Genomic DNA, 11,692 nt, shown 5'->3' on the forward strand with positions numbered 1-11,692 from the left:
TGAGCCGGCACATCCTTCCTGACTTCCTTCTTCTTGTTCTTCCCCACATCTTTTTCAACTACTCCTTTATCTTTTTGATTTTTTTCTTCTTTTTCATTTTTTTGTTCTTTTTCATTTTCAACTAAGCTTCTATTATCTACATCCTCATCATTTTGTACATCCACCTCTTCCTTCTCACCTTCTTCTTCTTCATCCACCTCCCTTCATCATCAACAACTTGCCTCTCCACCTCCAAGTTATCACCAATACCTTGCCCAATTACCTTGCCACTTCTTGTAGAAATGGCTTTGCATTGCTCATTCTTTCCATTGTTGCCATTGTTGGGATTGTTTTGGGTATTAGTTGTGAAGGCACCTCCTTCTTGATTGGCCAAGATTTGGGAGATTTGACTCAAGTGTTGAGCTTGTTGTCCTATTTGCGTCTCGAGATTCTTGATGGACGTGGTGTTGTTTTGTTGGTTGGCCATTGTAAGCTGCATGAATTGATTGAGGGTGTCTTCAATCTTTTGTGTACGATCTTGTTGTGGTGGATATTGTTGGAAGTTGTTGTTGTATGGCTGTTGATTTGAAGGTCCGGCAGTAAACCTCCATGGTTGTCCAAAGTTGTTTCCTCTTTGGAAGTTGTTGTTGTTTGGATACCGTTGTTGGTTTGAATTGCCCTGATATTGACCTTGAAATTGCCCTGGCCTTTGTTGATTGCCTACATAATTGACTTCATCTTCAAGTTGCGGTGGACAATACCCTGTTGGATGATCATCGGAACACATTTCACAAAAATGAACTTGTTGATGCCTTTGTTCTTTTTGCATTTGTTCTTTGATGAGCTTAGGCATTTCCTTCATTTGAGCTTTCATTTCTTCAAGCTGTTGAGTTAGGATTTTGGTTTGTGCTAGATTAGCATCATTTGAGCCCAACTCTAGGATCTGGACTTTCTCAATGCACCACTTCGATTGTCTTTGGCTGCTCGGTCATTGAGTGACATTTTGTTGATGATATCCACTGCTTCTTTAGGGCTTAATCCCATCAAAGAACCCTGTGCAGCTGCATCTAAGATAAGCTTTAGCTCAGGTTGTAATCCTCCACGGAACATATGGATTTGAGTAATGACTTGTATCGCTCCCATGCATCACATAAAGACTCATCAGAACCTTGAGCGAACATTGCAATTGCGGTTTTAGTATCCATGTGTTTATGATCTGGAAAGAATCTCTCTTGGAACGGTTTTTCGAGTGCATTCCAATCATTCAAAACAGATGGTGGTTGATCAAGATACGACTCCCGAGCTTTGCCGATGAGTGAATGTTGGAACAACCTAACAAACCCAGCTTCTTCATCAGCTTCAGATTGGCCAAGACTGTTGGCTAGGGCATAAAACACCGACAGATGTTGATAAGGATCATCATGATCTAGCCCGGCAAAAGGATGATTAGAGACAAGTTGTATAGTTCCAGACTTAAGCTCCACTTGTTTCTCCTTGTCCTTTCCAAGATGTGCCAACCGTCTTGGACTTGTCCAGCAAGGCATCACACTTTGATTGCCTTCTGGAGGGTTTTGACCATTTCCATTTCCAGCCATGTTTTGTTCTTCTTCAAATAAGGTGGTTAATGAAGGAATGAAAGTTTAGGTTCCTTCTTGTTGCTTTTGTTTGGCTAGTTCTCTTTCTTTCTTTTTCTTCAAACTGTTGTTCCTGCGAGCAGTCTTCTCAATCTCAGGATCAAATTTGAGTTTCTCTGGTGGAACTGTACCTCGCATAAACAAATTTCGAGAGTCTAACCAAAAGATTAGCAACACCAAGGATAATGAATGAATGATATAAATATCTATACAAAGTAATTATATGCAAAATTGCTTAAAACGATATAATAGTCATACTATCTATGATATCTAAACGCCAGTCCCCGGCAACAACGCCATTTTGATGTAGTATTTTTGCATCAAACAAGATAAGTATTTATAAATCGTCTCCTTAGGGACTAGTGCGATATCAAAGATCGTTTAACACCAAATATCATTCTAAGTTTAAAAGATAAGTTGTTTGTTTGTTTATAACTAGGTTGTCTATTTTGCAAAAGTAAAAGTTGAGAGTAATAAGGTTAAAAACTTGTTAGGATTAGAGTTCCTTGACCAAGTGTTACATATAACCTAATGATCGTATATGGATTCTAGCTTTCATTTGATATTATCACGTATCCCTCAACAACATCATTCGTGTCCAAACAATATCGTGAGATCTCTTGTATCTTTCAATCGTCGATGTCTCAAACTATTGAATGATGCAAGAGTCGTTCTTATCATTAAATTGATGACTTCTCAATCTATTGAATGATAAGTAAGCATTAAGTTTGGATACAAAGAAGTGATTATCAAAACATCCATTCCATTTCTAGAATCTATGTTTTTATAGATGATCATTCTAGATCTAGATTTAAAAGCATTTTTCAATCACTAGTAAATCAAACATAAAGATTAAAGTGCAAGAATAACATCAACATCAAATAAAATGCTAGAACCATATATTTATAGATCAAAAGGATTACATCTTAACTTAGATCAAGCACCTCTAATCCCAACAATGGAGATTTAACTACTCATTGTCATGGAAGCCTTGCAAGAATGGATTGAAGAGGAAGGATTCATTACAAAGTATGATGTCTCAACAACAAAGGAAGAATCCACCTTCTAAACACTCTCACTCTATAAGTTCTCACCCTATTCCTCTCTCTCTCTCTCTCTCTCTCTCTCTCTCTCTCTAATGATAAACTATGAAACTAAGAGCAAAAACTAAGATATCTTCATGAAAGGGCAAGTCTTCTATTTATAGAAATTCTGTGCTGCAGCAACTCGCCTTGCGAGCAACATCACTCGCCGTTGCGAGTTGATGTTTCTTCACCATTAAGTCTTTGCCACGTCACCTCTGGGGGTTGAAACCGCCCTAGCTCGCTGTTGCGAGTTGAATTGCTCGCCATTGCGAGCAAAACCATGCTCCTGCCTCTGCCAGTCCTTTGCTACTCGCCACTGCGAGTGGGATGCGAGCAAACACTGCTTCCTGTTCCAGCCAACTCACTAGTGCGAGCTGATTGCTCGCCACTGCGAGTAAATGCTTGCTTCTGCCTCTTTTACACTTTTTCTTGGTTTTCTTCTTTTCTTAGTGTCTTGAAGTCAAATCCTGCACAATTGGATAGAGTAAGATAAATAAAGCGTAATAGGGCAATTATCACTTTTCTCTCGGCTTTTCCCTAAATAACTTGCAAAACAAGTAATAAAAGTGCCTTAAACATGAGATTAAAATGCTACTTTCTGGCACTTATCAGGTATCACGACCTCCGTTCCGAAGGTGAGTCAGAAAGGGGTTTCCGCAGTGGTCGAATATGGTGTGATGCGGTACGCCCACAAGACGTGCAGGAGCTCTTCGGTCCAGCTTCCCTCTGCTTCTTCCAACCTTCTCCTCAACCCCCTCAGTATAACTCTTTTGGCGGATTCCGCCTGCCCGTTCGTCTGAGGGTGTTCCACCTAAGTGATATGTTGTTTGATTTTAGCTCTTTTAGAATCTCCCTTATTCGTTTGTCCTTGAACTGAGTCTCGTTGTCAGTTACTACTGATTGGGGGACGCCAAAGTTGTTTGATTACTTGTGAAATGTGAATAGATTGAGTGATTCAGAGTTTTAACGGGGATTAAGATTGTTCGATTCTTCTCTATCACTTTGTAAGATTAATGCAAAGCTCATACTAATTATAACCAAACGATTAAATAAATGAGAGATAACCTCGTGGGACGAAGATTCTCGTCCCGCTAGATGAAAACCATGGACTTATCTTCGAACAAGTAATTGACTTCAAAATGTCATATTTCTCCTCATCACTCAAGGAAGGTATACACATACAAAAATAGATTTGTGAGATGTTAATATGCATCCTAGAGTGGGGATATACACTCGCACATAACCTAACCATCATGGCATAAAGATCCCAAATAAATTAAATACTTTTAAGCAAAATTCATATGTAATGATTCTAGTTAATGCAACACTCCAATCTAATGAATCCTAACCTAGGACCATTTCAAATCTAGGGGTGTCACTTCCTAGTTTGAAAAAGCCTTAAGCATGAAACATACGAAAATTAGATATAACTCAAATCATAATGAATAAAAAAATTGCATTAATTAAATAGAGGTTCATCTTAGAAACCTAATATTAAGGTCTTTAGTTACTCATGGTAACAAAGAAAAACTAAACATACTCTTAGAACCAATTGGAGGAGGTGTGAAACTTCTTTTTAATGTGCGTCGGGCACGTGGACTTTGACAAGATAGACAATTTATCTCGTAGTTATGCACCCAGGCCCACAAGGTCATGTGGGGAGGCATGGTTCAGCACAAGTGAAACACAATTTCTCCAACTTTTATTGTCTTTAAAGCCATCCAAAACCTCGTTGATCTTCCATAACTTCCATTAGACTTCTTGCTTTGTTGAATTACGTAATTTTTCAATAAAAAGACATAATACACCTATGGAGTTGTCTGGTTAAGTAAGAAACATAACTACAATGACTCAAATCAATACAAACTGTGCTTGAAACCATCAGAAACTCTTCTAAAACGGCTACAAATTGTCCTCCGTTGTTTACTAAATGACTCAAAAAGATACCTAAAACATCATATGATGAGGTGCCATCACACCGCTTCAGAAATCACATCATCATGTTAATTACAAAACTGTCACCTAATGATGGGAGAAGTATTTAGAACAGAGGTGGTTTTATTTTGGGCATTTAATGATTTTTTGTAATTCTTATTCAATCTTTGTCTTATGATATAATTAACAAATGTAGTAGTGCTTAGCCTATAATAGGCTTGAATTCTCTTTGGTTTGGAACTACATACTACCAAACACTCCGTGTACTTGCTTTGTTATTTCAATATAGTTTTTTTTTGTCTTTACTTTGTGCATTCTCTTGATTTTATTTATTTAGCTCATCCTTATGATGAGTAAGTAGTTTTTCTTAATCTTAGTGTCATAGAAAGAAGTCTTATGACAAACTTTCGTAACCTCTATTTCTCTCTTTTTGCTTAGGAAATGCATTCACCTAACTTAGCGTTATTGCTTTTCAAGACAAAATAGAACTAAATAAGTCTCTGATAGAGACATTTTTTTATATCTGAATTTTGCATGTATTTTATATTTTTGTAGTGATGAAAATTGATAAATAAAATAGCATTAATCATTAGTAATACATAAAAATGTAGTTGGTCCATTGAAAGGATAGACAATTTCTCTCGTAGTTATTGTTTGTTAGTTCATTGTAAATTCTCACTATATTTAATTTGATAGTTATTTTTCACCTAACCTATTTTTTTAATTAAAAGAAAAGAAGAGTTATTGTTCATATTAATTTTGAAATTGAAAGAATCATACTCCTATAATTTATTTCAGAAGTTATAACAAGCAAAAGTGCATATATTCACACAAAAGTTTGAAACACACAAGACCTGAACTAACTAACATTACACCTTTCCCTCCTTTTTGGGATCTTTAGACACTAGCACACGACAAATCCCATTTATTCACATTATTATAACTAAGCAAGAAAGGGAAGTGAGGGTGCAACTAGAAAGAAAAGAAAAATTCACAAACACAAACTTAAAAATCAAAAACACATTGAGTACACATGTGGCGAGAGTCTGGGCTTAGGGTGCACTGATAATGGCACAGCTCGTTGAAGTGTCAACCCATAACCTTCATCCATGTTCATTTTTTTAGCATTGAGCCCATTTTCAAGTTCCCAATCAAATGAATGGGCTAATGTAGCAGTTAGAAGTTGGACCATACGAAGCCCTAGACTCATCCCAGGACATATTCTACGTCCAGCACCAAAAGGTATAACTTCAAAATCATTTCCCTTAACATCAACATCACACTTGTCACCACCTGGTAAGAACCTTTCAGGTTTGAACTCTAATGGATCAACCCATTCTTTTGGGTCACGAGCGATGGCCCATACATTAACCAAAAGAGTTGAACCCTTTGGAATGTGGTACCCAAAAATCTCACAACTTTCAGATGCAATTCGCGGGAGGGAAAGAGGTGTTGATGGATGCAAGCGGAAAGTTTCTTTTATCACTGCTTGTAGGTAAGGTAGGTTAGGTATGTCATCTTCTTTCACGTTCCTATCACTGCCGACAACTTTGTCCAATTCTTCTTGGACTTTAGCTAGAATTCTTGGGTTTCGAATTAATTCTGCAATGGCCCATTCTGTGGTGCTTGATGATGTGTCTGTCCCAGCTGCAAACATGTTCTATTCAAAAAATCAAAGCTATAAGTATATTTTTTACAAAACTTTGCCAATATCATTATGTCAAGGTATATTTGTATTAAAATCTACGTACGCGAAATTGAATAAACATCAGTTTACAAACTTAAGTTTGGTAAAAAAAAAATGTATTTGTTGTAACGTGGTTTATATTAGTCTTTACTTTTCTCTAAAACATAGGTTCGAGAAAATTAATTTGCTTTGTTGATATTAAACAAAAAATTGTAATTTGTAAGTGAAACCTCTACAACTAACAAGCGGGAAAAAGAAAAACAAAAAGCAACAAGTTGTAAACCGAAACATTTAATATGAAATAGTTATATAATTAGTGTAACTCAGTAGTAAGAGTTTAATTTTATAATCTCAAGTGATAAAATTCAAATTTTCTCAAAGACAGTTATAAATAAAATTATTAGTGCAATTTACTTAATTATAATTTTCCGGCTTTTATATATATATATATATATATATATATATGGTTTTGTTACAAGACACCCTTTGGTGGTGTCTTTTATCAAGCAACGCCTTAAGGTGTGATTTTCACTTTTTAGTTATAACTTTGCTAAAAGACACCTTCATAAAAGTAAGTTGGTGTCTTTTCACAAAAGCTCATAGAGTAACTTGATAAAAGACACCTTCACAAAAGGTGTCTTCTATCATAACCCATATATATATATATATATATTAGTTAGTGGTAGAATTTAATAGTGTTGTATATCCATTTTGCTATCTTGTTTTTTGAGAGGTTCAGGTGTCAATGTTAGAGTGTTAGGTAAGAATTGAAAATCCATTAAAAAAAGGTAAGGATTGAAAAGAAAATGATAGTGTAATATTTCCAATCTTTATGAGTTTAAGAAAAGGGCGAGTATGCACGTGCATGTGGAGTTATAGAAGAGTAGGTAACTTACCAAAAGTAGTGCTTTGATTTCAATATAAGTGAGCTTGTTTCCATCAACATCTGTTTCCTCTTTAAGTAACAACAAAGTACTCAACAAATCCTTATGTTTCTCACTCTTAAAATTAGAATTTTCACGTTCATCAATAATGTTTGTTAAAAATGCATCAAACTTCTTGTGTAATTTCTTCATTTTAGATTGAACTCCTTGAAGGTCTAGCCATTCCAATGAAGGAATAAAATCACTTATATTGAAAACTCCAGCTAACACCATCAATTCAAGAACCATTTCCTTGAACTCATCAGCTTTAGGGTCACAACCACCATTGCCATCATTGAATACTCTTCTTCCTAACATAACCCTAGCAAGTGCATTTGTGGTACATACGTTCAATAGTTGTCCCAAGTTTACAGCTTTTGTGTCTGAATAATTACTTGCCAAGTTGCTTGTTAATCTTGCTACCTCTTCCTGAAAAGTGTAATTGATTAGGTTCAATCGACTCGTAGATTCGTACGAGTTTAAATCGTATTAAAAATAACCGGGATGAATAAAAAACTATGTCAAGTGAATAAAAAACAGACATGAAATTACAGAAATGATAAACAAACAAACTATATCAAAAGTTTTAACTTATAAGCAACAGTGAAATAATAATGAATAAACCTAGTTAACTCGAGTTCATTTTCAAGAGTATGAAAATTAAAATTTATGTAGAATCGTCGTGTAGAATATTCCTGTGGTCCAGAGCATGTGTATCAATATTTTAAAGTCTAACTATAACTAATACTTAAGGTAAAAAAAAAAAAAAAAAACCACATGCACACCTAAGTAGTTTAATTTACAATTTTTAAAGTCTATGTATTAAGTTATTTTGTGTTAAAATATTCCATTAATTCATCGGGTTGACGCAACTATGCATCCCATTTTCTTATGGTTTTATCTTCTCTTTGAAAGACTTTCAAATGGAATATTTATCCAAGAAAAGTCTTTTAACCTTTTTATCCAAGAAAAGTTCAGCTTTGTCCTGATCACATTAGCATTGATGAGTGGATCCCACTTATAAAAGATTTTTTCTTCTCTTTGAGACTTTCTATTGGTTATTTATTACCCTCCTATCACTTGATGATTTTTATTGGTTATTTATTGAAAAATGCTAGATATCAAGAATGATTTTATCAAGAAAGATTCAAGAATGATATGGTAGAATAATCATCCTTCTTTTTATTTTTGTTGGTTAAAACATATTTTATATGTAAGTGTAACCCTAAAGAATATATATTAACTAATGTTTTTATTTTTGTTGATAAACACTTCTGTTTATTTTTTGAGTAAAATACTTCTTTTTTGCTAATAATTTTTGTGTGTAATACTCTAAAATTATTTGTTAAAATCATGTATACATTCTTCACCCCTTCAAATATTTATTTTGTTATCTAGCTAACTTGGTTTACGGTTTACCGGCAATTATACCTATATGTCAAATAAAGTGGTTGACCTCACACGTTAATGAATTCTACTAATCAAGGCAAGAAAAAAATTATCAAAGTGTGTGGGATTTTTTCAGGTTACGAATTTTTTTCAAATCCTTCGAACTAAGTTATCATTAAAAGATAAATCCTTTAAATTAAATTGTTCTTTGATATGATAATCTAAGTATTTAAGTCATCAAATAATACACTGATATCCTCTCAAAAAATTGTAATACACTGACATTTTAATATGAACAAATTCCTTGGAGATTCTGTGCAGTATAAGAAAAACAGCCGAGCACCCTATTTCTCATTCTTCTATTCAAAAAGTCAATATTTAAAATAATAATAAAGTACATGTCTTTCAAATTAAAAACTATAGATAAGTTGAGTACGTAAAAAAAAAATTATACATAAGTCATAAGTTAATAATACTACATATTAATCAATAGTTTAAATTGAAGAACGGTTTATATTAAAATACATACAGCTCCTTGAAGATATATAGCTCCTTCAAGATGCAAAACAGCAGTTATATTTTCAGAAAAATGTGAGTAGTATATTTTAATTTGATTTTATTCTCTTAGATAAAATTCAAATGAGAATTAATTTTCCGGTTACATAATCTAGACTCTCATATAAATGATATTGATAGTGCAACTGTATGTTGAAATTGAGAAAATGATGTTAACTAACTAACCTGACGCAAGTGTTTGAATTCTTCCATGACTTTGTTGGAAAAGAGATGAACGGAGGATATTTTTCTGAGCATTCGCCACCGCGGACCATAAGGTGCAAACACAAGATCTTGATAGTTATAAGCTATATATTTAGCTCCGGTGTTGGGTGGCCGGCTACTAAAGTTAGCATCATGAACCTTTAAGAATTGTTCCGCAACGGAGCCCGAAGCCGCCACGATAACATCCACAAATCCTAATTTGAGGTGCATCAAAGGGCCATGAGTTTTTGCCAAGGCTGCAATAGACTGGTGTGGGGCAGGACCCAAGTGTGGCATGTTACCTATTATAGGCCATGGTTTTGGTCCAGGTGGAAGTGGTAGTGATGAAGATCTTGTTGCAAATTTCATAAAACGGTATATGAGGATGCATAATGTGAAACTAGCTAGTGCAATGAACCATATAGACATGGTTAATTATTTTGTGTTATGATGTGGCTATGGTTATGAAATATGAAATATATGTGATGATGATTAGGGATTAAGGATATAAATAAGTTTTGTACGTATAACAACAGCAATCTATTTGAATAGGGAAAAACAAATCAACTAGTTGACGTTGTGTTGTTGTCACATTAACCTAAGCCTCAACATGCTTGGTATTTATAAAGGAAACGTTTCTCTGACTTTACACGGTTTGTTCATTTTGGAACGTAGGATTGTCAAATGGGACTTATTTTAATTTATTTAAAAAATTTAATGATTATTTTATATGAAAAAAATTGTTCATAATTAATACATGGCATGTGCTTATTTTTTTTTATATCGGGAAATTTAGTTTAGATGATACACACAACTTTGAAGGACAAGGGACACCACCTCTTTAAGAATTTGCAATTGAGTTTTACTTTATTACTTAGGACAAGGGACACCACCTCATAATTAATCATCATTTTTTATTTCAATTTTTAAAATAGAACTATTTTGTTAGACAAAATTAGAACGTTATTACTTGATTTTATTGAAACTTATTCATTTCCGATCTTTGCATTTAATGAAAGTGAAATTTCGTATAAGTTTACTTGTTGATGTCAATGCGACGGATTCTTGTGTTTGTTTCAAGTTATATTCATAGATTCCCGGGAATAAAATGATAGAAATTTGCATGTCTATGTTTGTTACAAGTTTACTAAATTTTATTCCCGGGTATAAAACGTTCCTGAGAATAGAAAATTTTTCCCAAAGAAAAGGGTGGGAATAAAGTTCCCATGAAGATGAGAATAATTTCATATGTAATTACCTATTATATTTCTATTTTTATGGTTCCCGGGAATATTATAATGTTAAACAAACATCTTTTTTCCTATATACCTTGGAATAAAATTCTCATCTTTATGTTCCAAGGAATATTATTCATAGGAAGAAATTTGGTAAACTTGAAACAAACATGGAAGTGGTTGTTGCATTGAATCGCAAGATTGGTGTTGTTTATTCCTTTTGTTTACATCTGTTTGCCTATTGGATGGGATCCTCGTCGGTTATCTTTCTAGCAGACGTTGCTTGATGACGTTCGTAAAAAATTTACGGGCTGGAAAAGGTAAAATTTAGGGGGGGGGGGGGGGGGGGGGTGTTATTTGTGCGCGCGAGTGTGGTGTGGGGGGCACAAAATTCATTTCTTTTATTGGGATAAATTTGTTCGATGAAGCAGTATGGTGGTTCGAAGGTTAGAGCAATGTGTTTCTTTGTTGGATAATATATTTTTTGCAAGATAAGATTCTTGATCGTTGGTTCTGGTTACGTAATCCAGCTGACGATAATTCTGTCAAAGACACTTATAATATTTTGATGCGGGTTGATCAATCTAACGTTGACAATTTTTATCAATTGAAAAGGATCCATAATAAGGATCATCTCTTGAGTCATGGAGTGGTAACTTCTTCTTTGCTTTGTCTGGGAGCGTGCGGGAGGGAAGAAACAATTAAACATCTTTTTTCTGGATTGTGATTTCTTTGACAATATATGGAATGATGTTTTTTGCTAGCTGGGTATTGGTTTTATGAATTTAGCAGACATAGGAGAGCATGATGGTGCTCACGTGTTAAAAAAAGAGGAAGTTCATATATGTTTTCAGATAGTCTGGATGTCATGTATGTGGATTATTTAGAAAGAGCGTAACTCGAGAACTTTTTGTAATAAACAACTTTCTTTGGAGCTAGTGATGGAACACATAAAACTACACTCATGATGATGGTGGTTGAAGAATCATAAACTTGTTTTCTTGTGGATTTCCATTCTTGGTGACTAATCCATTACTTTGTCTAGGATTGGTCATTTTGTAATTTT

At 34.3% G+C, this 11,692-nt stretch overlaps 1 protein-coding gene across 1 annotated transcript; it reads right to left on the reverse strand.

Moving 5' to 3' along the window:
• Positions 1–5,434: 5,434 nt before the first annotated feature.
• LOC146936212 (flavonoid 3'-monooxygenase-like) lies at positions 5,435–9,990 on the reverse strand. The gene is made up of 3 exons (XM_085751192.1): positions 9,374–9,990; positions 7,217–7,672; positions 5,435–6,293 (listed from the first exon to the last, which is right to left on the reverse strand). The coding sequence occupies exons 1-3, from the start codon at positions 9,818–9,820 to the stop codon at positions 5,646–5,648; spliced, it is 1,551 nt and encodes a 516-aa protein (XP_085607318.1). The 5' UTR covers positions 9,821–9,990; the 3' UTR covers positions 5,435–5,645.
• Between the last annotated feature and the right edge of the window lie 1,702 nt (positions 9,991–11,692).

The sequence above is a fragment of the Medicago sativa genome, chromosome 3 (assembly GCF_051527215.1).
Source record: "Medicago sativa cultivar Bolivia chromosome 3, Bolivia_mono, whole genome shotgun sequence".
Taxonomy (NCBI): domain Eukaryota; kingdom Viridiplantae; phylum Streptophyta; class Magnoliopsida; order Fabales; family Fabaceae; genus Medicago; species Medicago sativa.